This window comes from Carcharhinus amblyrhynchos, chromosome 10 (genome assembly GCF_965287045.1).
Source record: "Carcharhinus amblyrhynchos chromosome 10, sCarAmb.v2.hapA, whole genome shotgun sequence".
Lineage (NCBI taxonomy): Eukaryota > Metazoa > Chordata > Chondrichthyes > Carcharhiniformes > Carcharhinidae > Carcharhinus > Carcharhinus amblyrhynchos.
Genome location: NC_137333.1, coordinates 70,031,193 through 70,057,057, shown reverse-complemented (window position 1 = coordinate 70,057,057; position 25,865 = coordinate 70,031,193). Strand labels below are relative to the sequence as shown.

Below are 25,865 nucleotides of genomic sequence, written 5' to 3'. Positions count from 1 at the left end.
AAACACCAGATTAAAGTCCAACATGTTTATTTGGAATCATGAGCTTTCGGAGCACTGCTCCTTCATCAAGTGAGTTAATGATTGATTCCAGCAACTTCTCCACCAGAGGGCAAGCTAACCAGCCCTATAGTTTCCTACATTTTACCTCTCCCTTTTTGAATAGCAGTGTCACATTAGCATGTTTTCAATCCACCACGACCTGACCACAATCCAAGGAATTTTGAAATATCATAATCAGTGCATCCACGATCTTTGCATCCACCCCTTTTATGCCATGGGTGTGTGTCATCAGGTCCCAGAGACTTATCTGCCTTTAATCCCATTAGCTTACTCAATACTCTTTCCCTCGTGGTGGTTCTTACACCAAGTTCCTCTGCATTAAATGGCAGTTTTTGGAAAATCTTCTGTATTCTCTAGCTGAAGACAGAGGCAATATATATTGGTTTAGTGCCTCTGACATCTGTGTGTTCCCCATTAATACCTCCCAACATTGTCTTTATATACTCAAACAAAAACATAGCTTTTTTCTATGTTTTCTGCTAGTTTCCTTTCATTGTTCATCTTAGCTCTTTTGATTCTATTTTTAGTAGCCTTTTGCTGAACATTAAAGTTCTACCATTCCTCCAGCTTACCATTAGCTTTTGCAGTTTAGTATGCCCTAGTTTTTGTTTTTATGTCCTCTTTATCATCCTTGTAAAAAGGAATAAAAACGTTCCATGGCTAGACAATTCCTCTTCCTCTCAGGAATATACTTCAATTGAGAAGTATTCAACATAATCCTGAACACCCAACATTGTTCAACTGTCCTGCCCTCAATTATTTGTGCCCAGTTTGGGCCAACTCTTTCTTCAGGCCTGTATAATTATCTCTGTCCAACACTAAAATTCTAGTATGGCACTCAGTCTTCTCTCATTCAATCTGAATCTCTAGCATTTCCTTTAATGTGCTTCACTTTAGTTTCTGGTTGTCATAGGGATAATGTCTATGGATAATATATGATTAAAGCACTTTGGATCATACAGAATTCTGAATAAGCCTCTTTAATATTTTATTTTCCTATAAAATATTTCTACATAGGTTTAAAAATGCATTCTAAGCTCACTGGACTTGTTAATGTTGACAATACCGGGGGGCCTTTAAAAGTTAAAACAGTGAAAAGTTGTGGGCGTGCTGATTTTTTGTTAAGTCTTTAAACTTAAAAAAAAAAGCACGCCCAAAACTAAACTCGAGTCTTTGCATTCAAAATTCTACCATCACTTTTAAGAACATAAGAACAGGATCTTTAAGGAGATCTTTCTTGGTGCTCAGCAGAAATTTATTCCGATGGTCAAAAAGGACTGTAGGAGGAGAGGTAATAAGCCGTGGATAACGAAGGAGGTGAAGGAAAGTGTTAAATTCATCTCAGCATAATCCTGGCTACTTTATCTATGAGGCTTTCTCCCTGCAAGTTGTGTGTTTGTTACCCGCCTCAGCTTTGAAAATTATAGGTGACCCAGCATCCAAATTCTCTGGGCGAAATGTGTTCTGAGTTTGATGGGTAGTAGTATACTGGTAGTGTTACAGGGCTAGTAATCTAGAAACCCAGCTTAATGCTCCAGAGACAGTTCCAATCCAATCATGGCAGCTAGGAGAATGAAAATTAAATGTATTACTAAGTTGGAATCAAATGGTCACTGTAGTATAAACACATCTAGTTCACAAATTTCTTTCAGCAGGGGAAATCTGCCATCATTACTGGCTCCAGATCCACTGCAATGTGGTTGCATCTCAATATTAAATTTCACTGTCATGTGTCTGCTCAATCCACCAGGATATGTCACAGAATCCCTACACTGCAGAAGCAGGCCATTCAGCCCATCCAGTCTGCATCAACTCTCCAATGGAGCATTCCACCCAGGACTATCCCTGTAACCTCATGTATTTACTACTCCACTAATCCCAATCTACACATCTTGCGATACTCTGGGGCAATTTAGCATGGCCAATCCACCTTTCTTTGGACTGCATACACAGGGAGAATGTACAAACTCCACAGTCACCAAAGCCTGGAAGTGAACCCGAATCCCTAGCACTGTGAGGCAGCAGTCCTAAACACTCTGCCACTACTGAAGTCAATCAGTACCCTCAATTTACAATAGTTTTGCACCATCTGCAAATTTTGCAATGGTACCCTAGACTCCCATGTTTAAGCAATTAAAATATATACCAAGGAAAGCAGATTGGGGAGGTCCAGTTAGTGCATCAAACCCTGGGGCCTAGCGCTGAAATCCATCTATGTTTTGACTGTAAAGTGCACAAGAAACAATACTTTTCACTGTATCTCAATACACGTGATAATAATAAATCAAAAAGGATTCAAAGAAAGATAGGTGTGAAAAAAGGGGCATAAAGAGCTTACTTTGCTTTTAAATTCAAAACAACAATGAAGGGAATTAAGTTTAGGTCATATGAGGTAAAGGAAAACTATATTTAAGGAGCTGATTAAACCTGTGCAGGGAGCTGTCTTTACACCTTAGCCAAAAGCAGGAATAGCTGTTTAACTCCCAGCAAAGAGTGTTTTGAAAAGCAAGCTATTGGATTACCTCAGAATTGACCCCAAAGAGTCATAACTGCATTATGTGGTAACAGGTACTGGTTCTACCTACAGATTTTAAAATCTATAAGACGTTGTGGAACCTTCTGGGCACAGTGAGCTCTGAACGTAGTCAAGATTGTTTGGAACTTTTAAAATTAGTGATACTGTGTATAGCCACTCTCTTAGCTAAGCGTACTTTTTGTTTAGTTTGTCTATTTTATTTCTTAATGAACACTTATTGTATTTAAAAGTCATCACAAAACATCTGAAACATCATTCTCTGGATTTCAAACCTTTCCTCACATTACATCAAATTGCAGAAATACAGTTGAGGATAATTGTTTCAAGTTTCCTTTCTGGGATTTGGAACAACATGACAATGTCCTTAACAAGTGCAAACACAGGAACATTTAATGAAATGACTAAATGTGGCAGAAAATCAACAGGTACAAACAAAATATTGAAGGGCAACAAATACAAATGCAACTGGAGGAGTACTATCCACAGCACATAAAAAAGGGACGATTGGATTGGAACTAAAAATTGGCAGGCAAATCAGTACTGAACAATGGGAGGCCATTAAGAGGAAATGGTTCATATACAGAATAAACATCATCATGATGGGGAAAGGACGACATTCAAAGCTCCAGCTCTGAATCACTGGAGAAATTAAAATAAGAAAATGTACAGTAAAGAACCAGGCAGTGCAGTACACAGAAAATAGATGATACAGACAAATATTTTATAAATGGATAATTGGGAAAAAGGGTAGTTGAAGGGTGGGTGGGCAGGCCAAGGCACTGATTTAAAATTAAATATACCTGTGGAGGCAGAGCATAGCATATAGAATATAAGTACTTTGTCTCTATCTTCAATAGTGAAGAGGATGCCACCAATGTAGCAGCAAAATAAGGTAGTAGGAGGATGCACTTAAAAGGGTAATCCTAGACGTAGAAAAGTCATTCAATCTTGATGGAATGTATCCCAAGTTGCTCAAAATAAGGATTTTGCTTGCGTAGGCTCTGTCCACGTTCTAACAGTCCCCCTTAGATATGGGGATGGTGCCAGAGGACTGGATTGCAAATATTTTGTTTTAACAGGGAAGAGTGTCAACCCAGCAATTGTAAGTACCCAGCTCATCAGCAATGGTGAAATTTTCCAAAGAATATTAACTGGCATTTGGGAAAGTATGGGCTAACATATGAAAGTCACCAGTGATATGTTAAAAGCAATCCATGTTTAACTAACTTGACTGAATTCAAGTATCAGAGAGGATTGATGCAGGTCATATGGTTGATGTTGAATGCACATGAACTTTCAAACAATATTTGGCACAGTGCCACATATCAGGCAGGAGAGAAACATACATTGGTGTTTCCAACAGGTCAGTAGCAGAACTACTTTTTTTTAAATATACGTCACTGGCTTGCTTGTTGTGTATAATTTCAAATCTTGCAGTTGACATGAAACTCATGTCAACTAAATGTTGCCTACTGACAAGTGGATTAAGTGTCAGTAGGCAACATTTAGGGAACAGTAATCATGATTTCAGATTAGATGAGGGCCAATTTAACAGGGGGAAGAACAGACCTAAGTAAACTGTAAAGATAGATTGACAAGCAATGGGTCACTATAAAGAGATGGCTAGGCTACAGACAAGGCACAATCTCACAAAGGGGAAGGTAGAACAATCAAAGCCAGAGTTCTATGGATGACAGAAGAGACGAAGAGTAAGATGAAACAGAGGAGGTAATGGTGGCTGCCAGGTTGATACTACAAGCGAGAACCAGGTTGACTATATAAATTTCAGAGAAAATAAAGAAAGGAAATGAGAGAGGTAAAGACACAGTATGAGAAGATATTGGCAACTCACATAACAGGAAATTCAAAAGTCATGGAGTCAGTCAATAGGAACATAAATAGTAAAATGATAGTAAGAAGAGGGGTGATGCTGACTGAGGACCAAAACATGATCTATCCGTAAAGGCAAAGGGCATGACTGAGGTGCTGAATGAGCACTTTGGATCTGTCTTTACCAAATATAAAGATCCTAACAAAATTATAGCGAAGGTGGTAAATTGAGATACTGGATGGATTAAAAATTTGATGAGGCATTAGAAAGGCCAACAGTACAAAAACTTATAAATCACCAGAACCGGATGTGATCTATCCAGGACGCTGAAATGCAGGTGCAGAGGAATGCTCCTCCTCTTCCTTCCTTCCTCTCTCCCCCCAACCCTCTGGCTTTTTTAAAAAATGTTTTTGTCTTTGGATACAGTAGTTATCATTCTGCTATTAACACCCACTCTGGGAAGTTTTGTTACATAAACACAATCAATACACCCCCTTTGTCTTTATTTATTTCCTTGTTTATTGTGACAAGTAAGCCAACATTAAGATGCAGTGAAGTTGTGAAAATCCACTTGTTGCCACAATCTGGCACCTGTTTGGGTACACTGAGGGAGAATTTAGCATGGCTAATGCACTAACCACATGTCTTTCAGACTGTGGGAGGAAACTGGAACACCTGGAGGAAATGCACGCAGACACGGGGAGAACACGCAGACTCCGCAGTGACCCAAACTGGGAATCGAACCCAGGTTCCTGGCACTGAGGCGCAGCAGTGCTAACCACAGTGCCACCTGCCCCTTTTGTACCAAGAAGTATTTTGTTAGTTAATCTCTCTCAAAATCCAACATATCACAGACCTTTCCTTTTTTCCTTCCCCCTCTCCCTTTCAACTGCTTAAAGTTTGTTAAAGTTTTATCTCCCTTCAGTTGTGAAGAAAGGTTTTTGCCCTGAAATGGTAACTGTTAGTCTCTCCACAGATAGTCTCAAGCCAAGTACTTACAACATTTTCTGTTTCTATTGTTTGAGAAAAGGGTGGAAGGATAAATGCTGCAGCTACAGGCTATTCAGTTTAACCTTGTGGTACGGAAGACTTCAGAAATAATAAAATTAACAGACACTTGGGGATGGCGGACATAGCTGAAGGAAAGCCAGCAGGGATTTGCAATTTGCAAATCACGTTTAACTTGATGAGGATTAGGCAGTTGCTGTGGTGTGTAAAGACTTCTAAAGGAGTTAGATAAAGGCTTCTCAGCAAATTTTATGTTCATGGCATAAAAGGGACACTAGCAAAGTGGATGTCAAGTTGTTGAGTTGACAGAAAATGCAGTGTAGTGGTAAATTATAAACAATGGCGGAAGATACATTGTGGAGTTCCCCAGAGTTCAGTACTGAGAACATTATTTTTCTTGATCAACACAAATGATCTAGACTTAGCTTTGCAGGACATAATTTCAAATTTTTCAGATGACTAAAAGCTTGGAACTACTGTGAGGACAATGATAAACCTCAAGACGACAAAGACAGACTGGTGGAATGGGCAGATGTGCCACAGAAAATTTAATGCAGAGAAACGTCTATTAAGAAAAAATATGCTAACAAAATATCAGAGATGATAGATGTAATGGAGGGGGTGAAAATGGATGGAGATGATGTAGTGGAAGACTGGCTTAGAGTTGGTAAGACACCTGGTTGGGAAGCCTTGCATCCCAGGTTGCTAAAGGAAATGGACATGAGCATCATGGAGGTGGGAAGGGAAGGGAATAGATCAACAAGCACTTGGAGAGGTTCAATTTCATTGAGAGCCAGCATGGGATTGTAAAAGACAAACCATCCTTGACTAATCTCCATTACGTCATCAAAAAATTCAATTTAGAGATTGAAGAAGGGAATGCAATGAATGTTGTCCAAGTGGATTTTACAAAGGCATTTGAGCACTACAAAAGAGGATGTTGACAAAATTGAGGCTCATGGAATAGTGTCAGTGTGAGCTCAAATAAAATCTTGGCTTATAAACAGAAAACAAATGGACAGTGGACAATGGTGTTCTCTAAATGTCAAAGCAATCTGCACAGAACTTGGATTTTGGAAAAGAGAAAAATTTCAAAATTTGCAGAAATATTGCAAACAGTGAGGACAATAAAAGCCAACTGCAACAGGGTATATGTAGGCTAGCAGAATGGGCTGACAAGTGGTATATGGAATTTAATCATACGAAGTGGGAGGTGATGCATCTTCACAGAAGGGACGAGGAGAAGAGACAATATAGATAGAACAGCACAGTTCTAAACAAAGTCCTGGGGCAGAGGGACCTTGCGATCTATGCGTGATCATTGAAGGTCAACATTTCAGAGAGAGGAATTAGCAAAGCACATAGGATCTTGAGATTCATATAAATGAAATAAGAAAAGGAGATCATTGGGCTCCTCCAGTGTGCTCCATCATTCAATAAGATCATGGCTGACACGTTTGTGTTTCACGTTCTACATTCCTATATAGCTCCTATAATCTGTGATTCCCTTGCCTTACTAGAATCTACTTACCTCTACCATAATATACAATGACCACCACCTCCATCACCTTCTGAGGCAGATGTTCACAGTAACTTCACCGCAGTGTTAATGTAAGCCTAATTGTGGCAATAATAAACTTATAAACTTTAATCTTTTAAAGTTCCAAAGTCAGAAAAATATTCTCATCTGTCGTAAAAGTGCCACACCAAATTTTAAAAGTGCCCTCTAGTTTTAGTTTTCTGACTATAAGGTAAGGTTTCGTAAGCCTCAATTTTGTCAATATCCTTTGTACTTTGGTACTCTGTCAAATGCCTTTGTAAAATCCAAATGGGCAACATCCATTGCATTCCTTTCTTCAATCACCGAATTGAATTTTTTGATGATGTAACAGATTACGCAAGGATGGTTTACCTTTTACAATTCCATGGTGGCTCTCTTTAATTAACTTGAACCTCTCCAAGTGCCTGTTGATCTATTCCAAACTCCACCCCCCAATTATTGTTGTAAAACTTTGCCGATTGTTATAAGGAGAAATCCTTTTCACATCCACCCCATCATGACCATGCTCATATTTCTAAACTCCAGTGGAAACAAGCCAGTCTGTTCAACCTTTCCACATAAGACAACCCACTCGTTCCAGGTATCAATTTCGTAAACCTCCACTGAACCACCTCAAATAAAGATAATGACTTCAAACATAGGGAGTTTATGCTGAAACTCTACAAAACGCTGGTTAGGCTGCAACCAAGTATTGCTGTTCGGAATGATGCAAGGATCCTCGAGATTGAGAATTACCATAGCAATTCCAGGAAAGAGGAATTTCAGCTACAAGATCAGGTTGAAGAAGCTAGGATTATTCTTCCTGGAGGAAAGGAAATTTAGATGAGATTTGATGGAAGTGCACAGGATTACAACAGGTTTACATAAGATAGACAAAGAAAAGCTGTTCTAATTAGCTGCTGGTACAAATACAAGGGCCATAAATTTGAGGTTTTGGGCAAGAGATGCAGAGAGATGTGAGGAAGACATTTTCTTATGCAGCAATTAGTCATGACTGAGAACGTGCTGCCAAAGTGGGCAATGGAAGCAGTGATAACTAACGTTTTCCAAAGGAAATTAGATTGGCACTGAGGGTAATGGGTAGGTAGAAACAAGAATTACTGGACTGCTCCACAGAGATGGCCTGGACTTAATGGGCTGAATGCTGTGCCATAACCATTCTCTGATTCTATAAACAGGAGGATAATCACAGGATTCAGGAAGAAATATGTTGCTGAATTGGCAGACATATAGCAGATAATGCTTAATGTAGAGATGTGTGAAAAGGTGCATTTAAGCTGGAAGACAGGCAATGTAAACTAAATGGTACAATTTTAAAGGGGGTACAGGAACAGAAACATGGATATTAGGACACAAATCTTAATAAGTAGCAGGCAAGTTGGGAAGGCTGTTGTTCAAGCAGATGTTCTTTGGCTTTAGTAAAAGTGGCAATATGTAGAAAAGCTTTTATAAGTTTACAAATCAATGATTAAGCCTCAGTTGGAATATTGTGTTCAATTCTGGATAGTAGGTTCAGTAAGTAGGTCAAGGCCTTGGAACGGGGCGCAGAGGAGATTTACCAGATTGAGCCGACAAGGCTAAGAGGAGATTGGATAGAGGGGTTCAAAATCATTAGCAGTTATGAAAGAGCAAATGAGGAGAATGTGTTTCCATTAGCCAAACAACTGAAGATTTCTCACCCTCAGTCTGAAGGACAGCGAAAACAGATTAAATTGTAACTTTCAAAAGAAAACAAGATGAATATTTGAAAGAAAAAAATTGCAAGAAAAATGGGGGGTGGGGGGGAAGACATGAAGGACGAGTTGGAAAGCTCAACAAAATACGGGCCAAATGACCTCTTTCTGCGTCAAATCATTCTGTCCTTGGTAATCTGATCAAGCGATGAATATCAGACGGGAAAAAACATGACTATTCCCACATTATCTGACGTTGCCAATTATAAATAGTAAATACAAGTGGCAGAATAAGGACGGTGGTCCATACAGTTCTCATCAAGGAAAACGTGTTTCGCATTTCACTGACGAAGTAGTGGTGGCTGAGTCGGGCTACAATCCATACATCAGAATTTGGTATCTCATTCCAAAAAACGTCATTTGGGCAATTTAAAAGATTTACTTCCAATTTGCATTTGGTTTCGGCACAATAGGAAGAGGTAGCTGCAAGCACACGAATTCTATTCCGAAATGCTGGTTTTTTTCGTTTAAATTCTGTAGATTGATCAGATCGCAAGTTTCTTTGCCACCACAAATATGGACCAACAAAGACGATCAGAACAGTGCTTGGACCACTTGCGTACGTGAAATCCAACGAGGGACTGAATCGAGGACAACGGCTAATCCGAAAATCTGGTCTGGATTCGCTGCGGGACTCGTTTTAATCAGACCTCCTCTCTGTCTCCTTCACCACCACTGCCACCCTTCTCCCTCTTTCATCCCCCCAAAAAAGTAAAAAGTGCTGATCTTGCAAATAAACAGGCTACCCAACTGGTAACATTGCGGGAGGGGGGCTATTTTGTTGGCTGCCAGGAGGAATTGGGCAAAAGAGACCTCATCCCAGTATCCCAGTGAAAAGGTTAGCACCAATCTCCGCGAGGTTCTCTTCCCTCCACCCCCAGCTGCCCCGCCTTCAACACGCACCAAGCTCGCTTGTGGCGAACGTCTGTGCGTTTCGTTATTCACACCCACAATGCTCACGGAGGAAAAAAATAGCTACCCATCCGGGATTAACAACCCCGAGGAAAGGGGTTTAAAAAAAGGGGGAAAATGCAAAATTAAATTTCCAAGTAATAAAAGATAAAAATGTAAAACAAATTAATTTTAAAAATAGTGAAATAGACCCCACTGTCATAAAACTATTATGGGGGGGAACCACAAACAGCTTTTTTCCCAAAAAAACTAAAGAAAAAAATAACCCCCCCTTACTCCATGAAAATATAAATAGTTTGGGGTTTTGTTTTTATGTGGGGTAGAAACGAGTCACCAAGATGTAAAATTCCCAAAGGAAGAACATTTTTTCCCCAAGACTGCCCACCCCCCACAACCACCATCCCTCGCGGGTTTACCCCCTTCGTTGCGGTACTAGCGCACGTCCGCCATTAGAGAGCGACCGAAACAATACGTGAGGGGGATTAAAAAGGGAAAATTAGAGGCGGGACAAGTGAAACTTTACTCAATTAACCATTATTTCCACGGATGGGATCATAAGGCTGCCTTTTACATGTTTTGGCCTCAAAGCCCGCATAACAATTCAAGAAAAAAAAGGTTAAAGTAGGCATGGTTAATATCACATCTTACCCGATTTCCCAGAGATCTACACCGACCGCACTCGTTCCAGTCCCGGGCTAGACTTGAAGTCATTCTAACTTGATCCTTAAAGTCCCGCCCTCGGCACGCACTGGTTGGGCCAGTACTCGTATTTCGCCCGAGAAAGGCAAATTCTCAGCCTGTGTGTGGATAGTCACTTTGTCAATCATTGTGACGACATCGCCTTTCCGTCATCAGGTTAGGTTGCCGCGTAGAGCTCCAGCAACATATTTTATGATCCTGGGCCCGAGAGGGCGCTGTTTGATTGGCAGGGAAACGAGAGGAGATGCATCCAGAAACAAATAATTAAATCAATTTGAATTAAGAACGAACTTTAGAAAATAAAATTTAATAGGCAGAGATGATCCGAAAGAGCATAAAACAAATGTTTTTTTGACAGTTGGATCAGGTGACAGAAAGGCTGTTGGGAATTGTAGTCCGATTTGTGATGCCCATTTGGAGGAGGGGGATTTAATAACGGTGGAGAGAGCTTTTGGGCTGAAGGAGCTGGAATCTCCCATGTGGCATCGGGCGGCGATCCGCCCGCCTTCGCCAGCCTTATACGTCACTGGCTTTCAAGCGTTTGGAGGTTGTGTTGCGGCCGCCATTTTGCGTTTGAATGCAGATAACGAAATTGCTGTCTCCGTCGCCCCAATAATCAGGTTTCCCTGTTTTTTTAATATAAAGAAATTTACTGATTATCGGCTTTAAAGCAGTCACGTGCGATGCAGTCAAATCAGCTGAACCGAAATTTGAAACAAGAGAACAGCCGCAATTCTCCGGTGAAGAGAGACTATGACACAGCGGATCTGGAGGGAACCGAGCCTGGCGAGGAAGGTGAAGCCCTGACAGTAGACATCAAGAATTTTCGCAGGCCAGGAGAAAAAACTTACACTCAAAGATGCAGGCTCTTCGTTGGCAATCTGCCGACAGACATCACGGAAGAAGATTTCAAGAAATTGTTCCAGAAATATGGGGAGCCATCCGAGGTTTTTATCAACCGGGACCGCGGATTCGGCTTCATTCGCTTGGTGAGTTGAACATGTGTTGATTCAACTTGTCGGCGCCATTTTCATAGCCTTGTAACTGGTGTTGGAACAAAATTTACCAAGTTTTAAAAATCAAACTGATACAAAATACAACTACAACCTAGACCTCCAATCTGTTTATTCTTTATTACTCAGCGAGCTATTGTATTAACTTCGCGAGATGTTTACCGCTGCTGATAATGGGGTTTTGGTCGAGACGCAGTTCTAATGGATTGAATATCGCCCCAAATGCTCCCTGCACACTTGGTGGATATTTGTAATGTATTATGTCTTCGAAAAATGACAAGCCCTTGTGGCACGTGTGGTATATTGAGTTTTTAAATTAATTGTTACTTATGAGTAGTATATTACAAATGCATTTCTCTGAAAGTGAATTGTAAAACAAAGGAAGCACTGGTATTGTACGCCTGTTTCCAGTGGAGTGTTCAATTCACAAATGTATGCAATGTATTCTATATATAAGTGGATGAGTTTTGAATGACAGTGGACGAAATCTTAGGTCAGGGAAGGGGCACGCAAATAGCAGGCGAGAATTCAATGCATTCGCAACTTTATTAATTTCAGCTTGCTTTTTCTTGAATCGCTGCGCTCATCAGTGCCGAATGAAGGATTTGAGTTGACACGATATCTGAAGTATTTTCAGGATTGCCCAGGCCATAATTGGTGGCTGATATAATATTAGTTTGATTGCCCTGGGTATGAAATTATATTGTTCGTAGTTTTCTAATGTAAATGCCGTTATAATCTACTTTATCTACTTCGACATAAGTAGTTGCCAAATTTGGCCCATCAGCGCTGACGTGCTGGCCTAAAATGGGCTGATTGGAATTTTCTATTATGTCACATAATATCCCATAAAATTGATTTGGGGCAACTCAAGCTACTGGAGATCTGATTTTACTAAAATTTAATTAATGGATGCATTGATGGTCATCTTCCAGGATTCTGTAGACTCTGGAATAGTCCCTGCAGATTTGAGGGTAGTGAATGTCATTCCAATATTCAGAAGGGGAGGTAGAGAGAAAACAGGGAATTATAGACCAGTAAGCTTAACATCGGTGGTAAGGAACATTCTCGAATCCATTATAAAATAATAGAACACTACATTGCAGAAGGAAGCCACTCGGCTCATCGAGTCTGGACTGTCCCTATTCCCGTAACCTCATGCATTTACCCTACCTAGACCCCCAACTCTAAGTGTCAATTTAGCATGGCCAGTCACCTAACCCGCACATCTTTGGACTGTGGGAAGAAACTGGAGCACCCGGAGGAAACCCACACAGACACTTGATTTATTATGTATCAACGTAGTGAAAAGTATTGTCTCTTATACAGACAAAACATACTATTCATCGAGAGGGAAATAAGAGAGTGCAGAATCTAGAGAAAGGTCAATTTAATGCAAGGAATAGTCCCTTCAAAAGTCTGACAGCACACGGAACAAGCATTTCTTGAGTCGTTTGATATGTGACCTCAGACTTTTGTATCTTTTTCCCAAAGGGAGAAGATAGAAGAAAGAATGTCTGAGTGCGCGCAGGGGGGGGTCAGTGACCCGAGGCTGGAATTGAACTTGGGTCCCTAGTGCTGTGAGGCAGCAGTGGTAATCACTGTGCCACCCAAAGTCCATTCTCAAGGACTTTATAGCAGAGCATTTAGAAAGCAATGGCAGAATCAGCATGGATTTTTGAAGGGGAAATCATACTTGACAAATCTGTTGGAATTCTTTGAAGATGCAACTAGTAGAATTGACAAGGAGGAACCAGTAAATGTGGTATATTTGGACTTTCAGGAAGCGTTTAACAAAGTCCCACACAAAAGATTATGCAAGATTAAAGCACATGGATTTGGAGAAAGTGTGTTGAGATGGATATAAAACTGATTGGCAGATAGGAAACAAAGAGTAGAAATTAATAGGTGCTTTTCAAATTGACAGGCAGTAACTAGTAGGATGCCACAGGATTGGCGCTGAGACCCAAGCTATTCACAATATATATTAATGATTTGGATGAGGGAACAAAATGTAACATCTCAAAGATACCAAGTTGGATGGGAGGGTGAACTGTGAAGAGGATGTAGAGACCCTTCAGAATGATCTGGACAGGTTGGGTGAGTGGGCTAATCAGTGGCAGTATAATTTGAATAAGAAGTTATTCATTTTGGATGCTAAAACAAGAAGGCAGATTATTACCTGAATGGCTGTAAATTGGGAGAGGGGAGTGTGCAGCGGGACCTGGGTGTCCTTGTGCACCAGTCATTGAAGGTAAGCATGCAGGTACAGCGGATGATAGAGGAGACAAATGGCATGTTGGCATTTATTGCAAGAGATTTTGAGTACTGGAGCAGGGATATGTTCGACTATACAGGGCCTTGGTGAGGTCACATCTAGAATATTGTGTGCAGTTTTAGTCTCCTTTTCTGAGGAAGGGTGTTCTTGCTCTCGGGAGTACAGCGGAGATCCACCAAACTGATGTATGAGGAGAGATTGATTAGGTTGGGATTGTTTTCGCTGGAGTTCAGATGAATGAGGAGGGATCTCATAGAGACTTATAAAATTCTAACCGGTCTGGACAGGATAGATGCAGGGAGGATGTTCCCAATGATGGGGGAAGTCCAGAACAAGGGGTCACAGACTGAGGATTCAGGGTAGACGATTTAGGATGAGGTGAGGAAACATTTCTTCACCCAAAGAGTGGTGAGCCTGTGAAGTTCATTACCACAAAGTAGTTGATGCCAAAACATTGAATGCATTCAAGAGGTGGCTGGATATGGCACTTAAGGCAAATGGGATCAAAGGTTATGGGTAAAAAGGCAGGATTAGGCTTTTGAGTTGGATGATCAGTCATGATCTTAATGGCGGAGCAGGCTCAAAGGGCCAATGGCCCCTTCCTCTTATCTTCTATGTTTCTATTACCTGCGTTTTGAGATGTTCTGGACATATTCTGTGATGGAACTATGCCCAGAATAGTAATTTTTCATTGAAAAATATGGATATGAAAATGCCCCTCTCATCACCCCTTGCTGTAAAGCAAGTGGAAGATAAAGGTGATCTGAAATTAGGAAAGAGAAGGTTCACTAGTTTGATCTCAGTTATGGAGGGATTTTGAGGAGAGAATCTGTATTCATTGTAGTTTAGAAGAACGAGTTTAAAAGAGAAGTGATCTTATTATGATATATAGGATTCTTAAGGGGCTTGACAGAATAGATGCTGTGACGTTGTTTCCCTCTGTGGGAGAGTCCAAGACCAGAGAGTTTCACCTCAAAGTAAAAGATTGCACGCATGAGTTGAGGAGGACTTTCTTGTCTTGGAGGTAGTGAATCTGTTGAGTTCTTTACCACAGAGGACTGTAGAGGCTGGGTTAAGTATGCTCAAGGCTAAGATAGAGATTTTTAATCAGTAAGGGAATTGAAGATGTGGCAGGAAAACAATAAGGATTATCGATCAGTCATGATCTCCTTGGATGGCAGAGCAGGCCAAATGGCCTACTTCTCTAACATCTTGTGATTTTTGGGTACCACAGAATGCATAAGATGAAAGTTAACTGTACTATTCTTGAATCCTATATTGATTATGGAAATATCTCAGGCAAAAATCGAAACAATAAGGAAGGTTTAAGTGACTGAACATATTGAATTCAGAACTGATAGATCTTTTGCACAAAGTGTATTTGCTCTGTCATCAGCAGGACTAATAGAAACACCGTACGCTGTTTTCTGTTTCCTGTGGGGTTTGGACGATTGTATTGGCAAATACAGAAGGATTGCGTCTGATGTGATTGTGAAGCATTGAACTCGGTCCCAACAGTCAAGTAGGCTGTGAGTTTGAACTGCACTCCAGAGACTTGAGCGCAATGTAGGCTGATATTTGAGCAGCACCAAGGATGCTGCACATTCTAAAGTGCCAACTTTCAGATATGGTATTGAAAGAAAAACCTGTTTCATTTGTCAAGTGGGCATAAAGGACCTGATTTTTAACTATGCCTGTAGGTTTTGAGTTAACATCTCAGCCGAAAGGTCCCAAGATTTCCTTTCAAAGATTTCCTATCACCAAGATAGTATTCATCCTTCAACCAAGCATCACTAAAATCTCATTATTATAGCACTGCTATTTTGAGGACATTTCTAGGACCATGCTCCAAGCAAACTGGTTGTTGCGATTCCTATGTTACAACATCACCGAACAGCATCAGCTGTGCATTAGCAGTTCAGTTTCTTTGCAGATAGGGTGATGGTGAACATGGACTGGGTGAGGTTGAAGAACGTGGCCGATATGTAGTTAGAGTCTTGACCTGGTGATTTTAGAGGGGTTTTAAGACTCCAGTGGTAATTTCCATTTACAGCTTTCATTTTATGGTGGAGAGACTCTTCCCGCTCAGAAAGGATAGCAGGACTAGGGGGCACAGCCTCAAGATAAAGGGGGGGCGGTTTAGAACAGAGTTGAGGAGGAACTTCTTCACTCAAAGGGTGGTGAATCTCTGGAATTCTCTGCCCGTTGAAGTGGTGGAGGCTGCCTCGCTAAATATTTTTAAGACGCGGGTTGATGGGTTTTTGATAAGAGAGGGGATTAAGGGTTATGGGGAGAGAGCGGGAAAGTGGAACTGAGCCACGACAGATCAGCCATGATCTTATTGAATGGCGGGGCAGGCTCGAAGGGCTAGTTGGCCTACTCCTGCTCCTATTTCTTATGTTCTTGTGTTCCCAGCATCTTCTGTTATGTAGCTCGCTGCAAGTTACCTTGTGTGCGGGAGTGCCCATACAATCCTCTGCATGTCTCATGGCAGTGAGAGGCAGGCCACCATTGGCCGGCAGTGGGATCTTCTAGTCCTGCTGTTGGCAATGGGTTTGCCGTTTGATGCATCCCTTGCCACCAGGGGTGCACTGTTGGCAGGACCAGAAGACTGCATCAATGTGAATGGCTAAATAGTTCTGGCTCATATGTTGGTTTCCAAAAATTGATGAGTATCACCAGGCATTGTTGTGGTTAGTGATTTTTTTTTTGTTAAACTTTTATCATGTAAATTAGTAATTAAAAGCATTCAGGGGTTGCGCTAAGGTTTTTCTTCAATGTTGGATGCTCTTGAGTAAACATGATTGTGCTGAAACTCCTGAGACTGTAATTGAATTTCTGTAGCAGAATGTTACAACTGTTCTTCATTGGAACCAGTGCTTCCTTCTCTGCCTTTTGGCTAAGATCAAGTTAGTATCGACATGCTGTGCTCAGTTGAAGTCATTAGGTTACATTTTAGCTTTATTTGAAGCAATTTTTAAATGTGGTATCTCGGACTTTTGGCTAAGATGCAAATGAGATCACGCCTTAGAGGAGGAACAATGCCTAATCCAATCAGCATGGATCATGTAGATCAAGCCCAAGACAGGAGGTGAGAGCCCTGTCTTGTCAGCTTGGATTGGGAATGCCTCAACTTGTTGAGACTCTGAATTGGACTTGATTTCATTGAATTGGAATGAAAACAAACAAAAACTGTTCCCATATTAAAAGGATTGAAATTTTGCTGGAACCAATATTAATGCAAGTTAACTTTCATTTTTGTGCAGGAAACCAGAACTTTGGCTGAAATAGCAAAGGCTGAACTTGACAGTACAATGCTGAGGAATCGACCTCTACGTATTCGCTTTGCTACTCATGGAGCAGCTTTAACTGTGAGGAATCTTTCTCCAGTGGTTTCCAACGAGCTATTAGAGCAGGCTTTTTCTCAGTTTGGTCCAGTAGAGAGAGCAATAGTTGTTGTTGATGACCGTGGGAAGCCTACAGGAAAAGGTTATGTGGAATTTGCAGCAAAGCCTGCTGCTCGCAAGGCATTGGAAAGGTGCTCGGATGGAGCATTTTTATTGACTTCGTAAGTATTTTTCTTTCCTTTTGCAAGTCTCCTTGCTGTGTGTGGAGATAGTGCTTGACCTTAATAAAAAGGGAATGTAAATTAACCTTCATTCTCTCTTCCAGTTGATCAGAAAGTACATGACTCTAGGTTCGGAGTAGTTTATAGCTGTTACATGAATTTTTATTATTTAGTACTTTCCCATAGTTTATCAGCAGTGGCCTGGAACTGTTGCCAGTTAAGAACATAAGAAATAGGAGCAGGAGTAGGCCATCTAGCCCTTCGAGCCTGCCCCGCCATTCAATAAGATCATGGCTGATCTGTTGTGGCTCAGTTCCACTTTCCCGCCCTCTCCCCATAACCCTTAATCCCCTCTCTTATCAAGAACCCATCAACCCGCTTCTTAAAAATATTTAGCGAGGCAGCCTCCACCACTTCAACGGGCAGAGAATTCCAGAGATTCACCACCCTTTGAGTGAAGAAGTTTCTCCTCAACTCCGTTCTAAACCGCCTCCCCTTTATCTCGAGGCTGTGCCCCCTAGTCCTACTGTCTTTTTTGAGCGGGAAGAGTCTCTCCACCTCTATCCTATCCATCCCATTCATTATCTTATACGTCTCAATGAGATCTCCCCTCATTCTTCTAAACTCTAACGAGTACAAGCCTAGTTTATTCAGCCTCTCCTCATAGCTCAACCCCCTCAACTCCGGTATCAGCCTAGTAAACCTCCTCTGCACTCCCTCCAGGGCCAAAATATCCTTGCGCAGGTGCGGTGCCCAAAACTGCACACAGTACTCCAGCTGTGGCCTCACCAATGCCCTATACAGCTGCAGCAAGACCTCCCTACTTTTATATTCAATCCCCCTCGCTATGAAGGCCAGCATCCCATTCGCCTTCCTGACCACCTGCTGCACCTGCAAGCTGGGTTTTTGCAACTCATGCACAAGGACCCCGAGGTCCCTCTGCACCGTCGCCTGCTGCAGTTTTTCGCCACGTAAGTAATAGTCCTTCCTACCATTCTTCCTATTCTTCCTACCAAAGTGGACCACCTCGCACTTGCCAACATTAAATTCCATTTGCCATTTCCTGGCCCATTCGCCCAGCCTATCTAGATCCTTCTGCAGACTCTCCACACCCTCCGCACAATTTGCCTTTCCCCCAATCTTGGTGTCATCAGCAAATTTCGACACCCTGCACTCGGTTCCCTCCTCCAGATCATCTATATAAATGGTAAATAGCTGAGGCCCCAGCACCGACCCCTGGGGCACCCCACTAGTCACCAACCGCCAATCCGAATAGCACCCATTGACCTCCTCTCTGCCTCCTATTTGACAACCAATCCTCTATCCACGCTAACACCCTACCCCCAACTCCATGTCCCCTGACCTTCTGCAATAACCTCTTGTGAGGTACCTTGTCAAACGCCTTCTGAAAATCCAGAAAGACCACATCCACCGGCTCTCCTCTATCCACTGCCCTAGACACATCCTCATAGAACTCCAGTAAATTTGTCAGACACGACTTCCCTTTAATGAAACTGTGTTGCGTCTGCCCTATCAAGCAATTCCCTTCAAGATGCCTCGCAATTTCCTCCTTAATGACGGATTCTAACATTTTACCTACCACAGACGTTAAACTAACCGGCCTATAATTCCCCGCCTTTTGCCTGGCACCCTTCTTAAACAACGGCGTAACATTAGCCGTTTTCCAATCTTCCGGCACTTCCCCGGAATCCAGCGACGTCTGGAAAATAACCACCAAGGCATCCACTATCACCTCCGCCATTTCTTTCAGAACCCTCGGATGCATTCCATCCGGTCCTGGGGACTTGTCCACAATCAGCCCCCCCAGTCTGTCGAGCACCACCTCTCTAGTAACAGTAATGTCATTAAGACCCTCCAGTCCTACCACCTTTCCATCGCTAACACCCGGCAAATTATTCACGTCCTCCTCCGTGAAGACAGAAACAAAAAAGTTATTCAAGACCTTAGCCATTTCCCCATCCCCTACCACTAGGTCCCCTTTCTCATCCTCTAAAGGACCAACGTTCACCCTAGCCAGCCTCTTCCTTTTTATATATTTATAAAAACTCTTGCTATCTTTTTTATATTAAGTGCTAGCCCAGCTTCATAGCTTCTCCTACCCTCCTTTATCAACTTCTTTGTCAATCTTTGTTGACATTTAAACCTTTCCCAATCCTCTTCTCGCCCACTACTCTTAGCTACTCTAAATTCCTCCGCTTTTAATTTAACACTTTCCTTCACCTCCTTCGTTATCCACGGCTCATTACCTCTCCTCCTACTGTCCTTTTTGACCATCGGAATAAATTTCTGCTGAGCACCAAGAAAGATCTCCTTAAAGATCCTCCACTGATCCTCAGCAGACCTACCTTCCAACACGCTCCCCCAGTCCACATTCGTCAATTCTTCTCTCATCCTACCATACTCCCCTCTATTCAAACAAAGGTGTCCTTGTGCCCTTCAGACGTATAGTAATTTCAAGTTCTCTGTTTCGTCAGTTGGATAGTAAGGTTTGTTTTTACATAGTTAACTTCTGAACTCCCCAACATCAGATTTAGGCAATTTGCCAAAGATCTGCAGGGAAACTCCTCTTGGAGCTTCAAAGAACATAAGAAATAGGAGCAGGAGTAGGCCATCTAGCCCTTCGAGCCTGCCCCGCCATTCAATAAGATCATGGCTGATCTGTCGTGGCTCAGTTCCACTTTCCCGCCCTCTCCCCATAACCCTTAATCCCCTCTCTTATCAAAAACCCATCAACCCGCGTCTTAAAAATATTTAGCGAGGCAGCCTCCACCACTTCAACGGGCAGAGAATTCCAGAGATTCACCACCCTTTGAGTGAAGAAGTTCCTCCTCAACTCTGTTCTAAACCGCCCCCCCCTTTATCTTGAGGCTGTGCCCCCTAGTCCTACTGTCTTTTTTGAGCGGGAAGAGTCTCTCCACCTCTATCCTATCCATCCCATTCATCATCTTATATGTCTCAATGAGATCTCCCCTCATTCTTCTAAACTCTAACGAGTACAAGCCTAGTTTATTCAGCCTCTCCTCATAGCTCAACCCCCTCAACTCCGGTATCAGCCTAGTAAACCTCCTCTGCACTCCCTCCAAGGCCAAAATATCTTTGCGCAGGTGCGGCGCCCAAAACTGCACACAGTACTCCAGCTGCGGCCTCACCAATGTCCTATACAGCTGCAGCAAGACCTCCCTACTTTTATATTCAATCCCCCTCTCTATGAAGGCCAGCATCCCATTCGCCTTCCTGACCACATGATGGTGAGGGTTTGTATGGTAATTGCCTAGAAGTACTAACTTCGTTTGGGCAAATGCCCTGTGCTGAGAACCATCTGAAAATGAGATTTGAAATCGTGAACTTTGGATGGCTCTGGCTGAGGTGCGTCAGAAAAAATTAGAAGAAATTTTTGTTAACAACTGCAAACTGGCAACCCCAGGACCTCCTCTCCCCGCCCCTGAACACACACCCACACACAAATATCCCTTTATTGTTACGGCACTAGAATGTGGCTGCCATCAATTTAACTCTTTTCTACCTTTTGCTATTAGCCTTTAGAGTGCCTGGATCTGGTCTGGCCTGAGCCAGAAGGTCAGGTGAGACAAGCACGTTTTGCTTGGGTAACTGGACATGGAGTGTCAATCTGGTATTGATTGCCATTCTGTGGAAGTTATGGCCCATAGTATCTGAAGTATGTTCATTCCTTCATCCTGAGCAACATTTATGTGGAGTATGCATTGGTCAATATAATGTTGCCCCATTGAATGTAAACATTAAAATGCAATATTTGAGGAAATATTACAGGATTTGCTGCATATGTTTTAATCATTTTAATTTTCACCGGAAGAAGGCGGAATATGGGCAAGAAGTTCTTAGGGTTATAATTATGCATAAGCACTTCAAACTTTAGCAATTTTTTTCCCCTGTTGCATGTTAATAAAAAATGGATAGTAATCACTAAATTGAATATCATGCATTTTGACGTACTGATTTTTTTAAAAATCCGACAATTTTGCATCTTTGGTGCATGTTTCACAAATGAATAGTGTCAAACGTTATCTTTTTTAAGGGGAAATGTACCTAGAATAAATTAGTCATGGATTCTGTTCAGTGAATACTGGCAAAAGAATTACCATGGAAACTTTGGCTGCATATTATGTACTTAGCTTACTGGTATGCAAGATGCGAACTTGGTGATCCCTCACACATCTCGTCCCTCGCACTCAGATGTTTATTTTTTCCATTCGTGACAATTTGCTCAGTTGCTTGATTGTCACGGTTAAGGCAAATAGCATAAATGCATTTAAGGGGAAACTGGTACAGGAAGAAAAAGAATAGAAGGCTACGTTAATATAGTGAAATGCTGTAGGGGAGGAGGTTTATTGTTTACATTGGTGTACACTTGTTTGGCCTGTTTTTCTGTAGTAAAATTTTTGGAACATGCTGAGGTTAACCACAGTCACATTTAAAGTATTCTTGCATAGACCATCACCTGACAGTAAATCAATTATTGTTCCCCATAGGACTTCCAATATGACGAACCAGGCGACAAAGTAAGAGAACTTCATGGTTTTTTTAAAAAGTGTCACTTGTGGATAATTTACTACAAATTTTGTGGATTTCTGAAATACAAACAGACACTGATAAATAAGCACCCAAGAGGGTGAAAAAATCTTTGCATTTTAGAACCTTATATGGAAACACTGAGAGCAGCAGCTTAGTACACTCTTTTCTTAACTTTGCCATTATTTCAACTGTAAACATTTTGAAGACGTATCTTTTTACTTATTCAGCAAATCTGCCCCCTTTTAAGCATGTTTCTGAAATAAGTTACTGCTTAGCATAGAAACAATCTTAAAATGGCAAATTGTAACATTGTGGAATGTGGGCATGTGTGCTTCTACATGGTCTCATCTGTTAATGTGAGCATACTTGCCCATTGCCCATAGTGGTGCAGCTGATTTAAAGGTAAGATTTTGTGTAGGTTGAATCTTTCTAAAAATGTGCATTCTGTTTTAAATAAATAAGATTGTGTATTCAATGAAAATGACAAACATCATATCAAGTGCTTCAAAGGATTTTTTTTTAGTAGTTAGCCTTTTGTAGTATAAATGCTGTTTTTCATTACTTTTCAGCTCTCCTCGTCCTGTTATTGTGGAGCCCATGGAACAGTTTGATGATGAAGATGGACTTCCTGAGAAACTACTGCAAAAGAACACTCAATACCACAAGTAAATAATTCATGTCTTATTTGGCATAAACAAATTTCATCCAATACCTTCCATGGGTTGTTGGAATTAGATGAGTTTGAAATGCACTTACCTACTGAAAAATTTTGTTTAAACCACCAATGGCTGGAGGTGCTTGAGGCCTGCAGTGACAGAGTCCCCAGTGCAACTCCAGCTAGTCCAGGGAGAGAGAGGAAGGGAAGGAGGAAGGAAAAATAACTGGTATAAAACTGGTAGAACCATCCAAAGTTAATGGTTAAATCACGTGGCCTGGATTGTTCCATCTGTCCTAGGGATATTAGCGTTTCTGAACAATTGCTGCATAAACCTTACCTGGGAACTTCCAAGAGTTCCCTGTTTGAGTATTCTCCAAATCTGACACAGGGGAGCCAGGAAGTTACAGCTAATGTGCACCATTACTAGGTTTTGCCATGTTTTTGTTGACCAGAGAAAATGCTCTTGGATCACATTTCATGTCCGTCTATCATACATGGAGTTTTTTTTAATGTTGCAGTACCTTTAGTATTTTTAGGATATGACATTTTCTCTTTTTGGTTCAGAGCCATTGTGGTGCAAAAATGATGCTGGAATTTCACTCTGAGATTAATGCTATAAAACTTTCCTCCAAGAGCATCTCTCTGATATTGTATAGAACACCTGTACTTCATGGGACACTTCACTGCGTTTAATGGGACAATACCAATGAGACTACCTCCACATTTCACAACGGTGTTGTCTTGTTACCTCTGACACAGGGTTCGGTCTATTGGCAAAATGTTATAGGTGAATGTCAGCTAGGGGACACAGCTGAGCAAAGAAAATAGTACTGAGTGCCATGCTCATCTGTAACATTTTGCTACGGCTTTTTCCAAATTCTGTATTGCTTGGCATTGATTAAGGCCTCTTGTGACACGTTTTTCTTAAATTGTGCATTTCCTTTGACCTTAAACAGGTTATTCAACCACTATCTTGATCAAAAACAATAAATCTTAAGAAAATTAAGGTTTCCTAATCGTAAGCAATTAGTAGCCAGATATTGATTTGGGAAATGTTTCCTTAAATAACCTATAAAATGTTTATATGCTTTAACATATGAAAATCATTTTCCCTATCATGAAACAACAGTCTGTTGCATCAACTGATTTAAACCTTCCCTGTTTAGATCTTCTGCATGAGAATCTTTTAAGAGGGCAATGAAGATATTGGTGCATTTGAAAATAACAATGAGATGATGCACAGGCAGTCTATGATGACCCACAGGTTGTTCAAAACAGCATGAAGCTGTATGTGTTACATACTGAATCTGATCATTAAACAATGGTTTGGTAACTTAAGTTTAATGTATGTTTTTATTCTTTTAGAGAAAGAGAGCAGCCACCACGTTTTGCTCAGCCTGGAACATTTGAATTTGAATATGCATCTCGGTGGAAAGCTCTGGATGAAATGGAAAAGCAGCAGCGTGAGCAAGTTGACAGAAACATCAGAGAAGCAAAACAGAAACTAGAGGCAGAAATGGAAGCTGCACGACATGAACATCAGCTTATGCTTATGAGACAAGGCAGGTTACTGCAGTATGTCTTTAAGGTGGTTATAGTTGGTATTTATTGACTAATTGCATTAGGTTGTAACATGGAACGTAAGGTGAATAGGCCAAGCTGTCTCTCCAAGGCTGCTCCTCCATTCAGTACAATCATGTCTAGTCATTAGCCTTATTTCCATTCTCCTCCCTGCATCACTTATCCCTTGAGTCACTGAGAGGCCAAACATTTCACTTTCTTCAGCTTAGAATATGCTCAACGATAGTGAATCATAGGACAATCCCTTCCTCTCAGGGACCAGTCCAGTAAACCTTTGCTGTACAACCTCCAATGCGTGTAGATCCGTCTTTAAATATGGAGATCAAAACTGCACACAATAGAGATGTGGTCTGACCAAAGCCCTATACAACTGTAGCAATAATTCCTTATTCTTGTGCTCCAGTCCCCTTGCACTAAAAGGTAACGTGCAGTTTGTCTTTCTAACTGCTTCCTGTACTTCATCCTAACTTTTTGCTCCTGCAGCTACACCCAAGTATTTCTGAACATGAACATTTACACATTTCAGGCCTTTAAAAAAATTCAGCCTCTCTGAATCCTTATATTTTACATTTCCACCTAGCTTTGTATCATCAGCAAACTAGAATAATTACTCTCTGTCTCTTTGTCTAAGTCAGATTGCAAGAACAGCCTTAGGACTGATCCTGGTGGCATTCCACTAGTCACAGTTCGCCAACTGAAAAGTGCTTCATCTATCCCTACTCTGGGCTTCTTGTCTATTAGCCTGTAAAGAGGATTGGTTAATATATTACTCCGTCATCCCTTATCTTGTGTATTAACCTTATAAGTAGCACCTTATCAAATGCCTTTAGGAAATGCAAATATAATTACTGGTTCCCCTTTATCTACCCAACCAATTACATTTTCAAAATACTGAATTTCTTAGTAAAACCATGTTAATTTTGTCTGATTATAGTTTTCTCCAAGTTGAAACCCCTTAAGAGACTGCAGCATTTTCCGGATAGCTGTTAGGCTAGCTGGCTGTAATTCTGTTTCCTCTATTCCTGCTTTCTTGAATAGGAGTGTTATGTTTTGCTAGCTTCCAATCTGCTCGGGCTATTCTAGAATCCAGGGAATTTTGGAAAATCATAACTCATATATCCACTGTCTTGATGCAATTACCTCTCGGATCTCTGGAATAGAGGCGATCAGGTATTGGATTGTAGTTGTTTAAGTTTTCCGATGCATTTTCCCTGAGAATGACTGAAGCTCACCACTAAAGCCTCTTGGTTATTTTTGTTTCTCTATTACCTGTGGTAAGGAACCATTGAATTATGTCAAGAAGTCCTATTTTAAAAGTTAATGTTTTGAGCTGGTCATTGTGGGATTTCCAGAATCTGGCAGCTTTAAGATATTGAAACAAATTAAAGAACCATTCGTATGTTACCCTGGAATATTTAACTAAGTGAACCTGGCATACATCCATTATTCTCCCTCATTCGATGAAATAAATTTATGAAAGGGCTCGTAAGGTTGCTTGACATGTCTCAATGGCTGAACATAATTGATAAAAGGAAACAGTGCTGCGTTTTTGCTCCGAAGTGGTCCCAGAAAAATTGAATTGCCACCATTAGCAAAGATGTTTGATGATAACAGACTGAAGCAGACTGCCTTTGTGCCTCGGTGGGGAATGCCTTTTAAGACCTGGTGTTTGGCAATGAGGATTACATTTTCAGCTCAGTTGTGAGATTATGTTATCCCTAAATTCCCCATACCTATTGCTAGGTGCTTATTTCTCTACCATAAACAATGCTGTACCAATATTGTATAAAACCTAGTTTAATATACTTTTGCAGTTAATTGTTTTTTCAACAGTTTCACTCGCTCTTTCAAAAGT

General features: G+C 41.2%; 2 protein-coding genes across 10 annotated transcripts in view; one reads left to right on the top strand and one right to left on the bottom strand.

Moving 5' to 3' along the window:
- Positions 1–10,358, bottom strand: part of zmym2 (zinc finger, MYM-type 2) — a 109,494-nt gene extending 99,136 nt beyond the window's left edge. For 2 of the 3 annotated variants that reach the window (XM_080197307.1, XM_080197312.1), the window contains exon 1: positions 10,290–10,358. The gene's annotated coding sequence lies outside the window, so the exon portion shown is untranslated. Of the gene's footprint in view, positions 1–7,731; positions 7,751–10,289 lie in introns of those variants that run through there. The other variant, XM_080197309.1, reaches the window with a different exon arrangement.
- A 519-nt stretch (positions 10,359–10,877) lies between these two features.
- Positions 10,878–25,865, top strand: part of pspc1 (paraspeckle component 1) — a 108,926-nt gene continuing 93,938 nt past the window's right edge. For 4 of the 7 annotated variants that reach the window (XR_013888053.1, XR_013888052.1, XM_080197306.1 and 1 more), the window contains exons 1-5: positions 10,878–11,329; positions 16,898–17,199; positions 21,729–21,758; positions 22,341–22,436; positions 23,795–23,991. Coding sequence is in view for 5 of the 7 variants with exons in the window: in XM_080197306.1 (XP_080053432.1) it covers positions 11,024–11,329; positions 16,898–17,199; positions 21,729–21,758; positions 22,341–22,436; positions 23,795–23,991 (931 nt within the window). In the remaining 2 variants the exon portion in view is untranslated. The remainder of the gene's footprint in view (positions 11,330–16,897; positions 17,200–21,728; positions 21,759–22,340; positions 22,437–23,794; positions 23,992–25,865) is intronic. The other 3 variants (XM_080197305.1, XM_080197303.1, XM_080197304.1) reach the window with 2 other exon arrangements.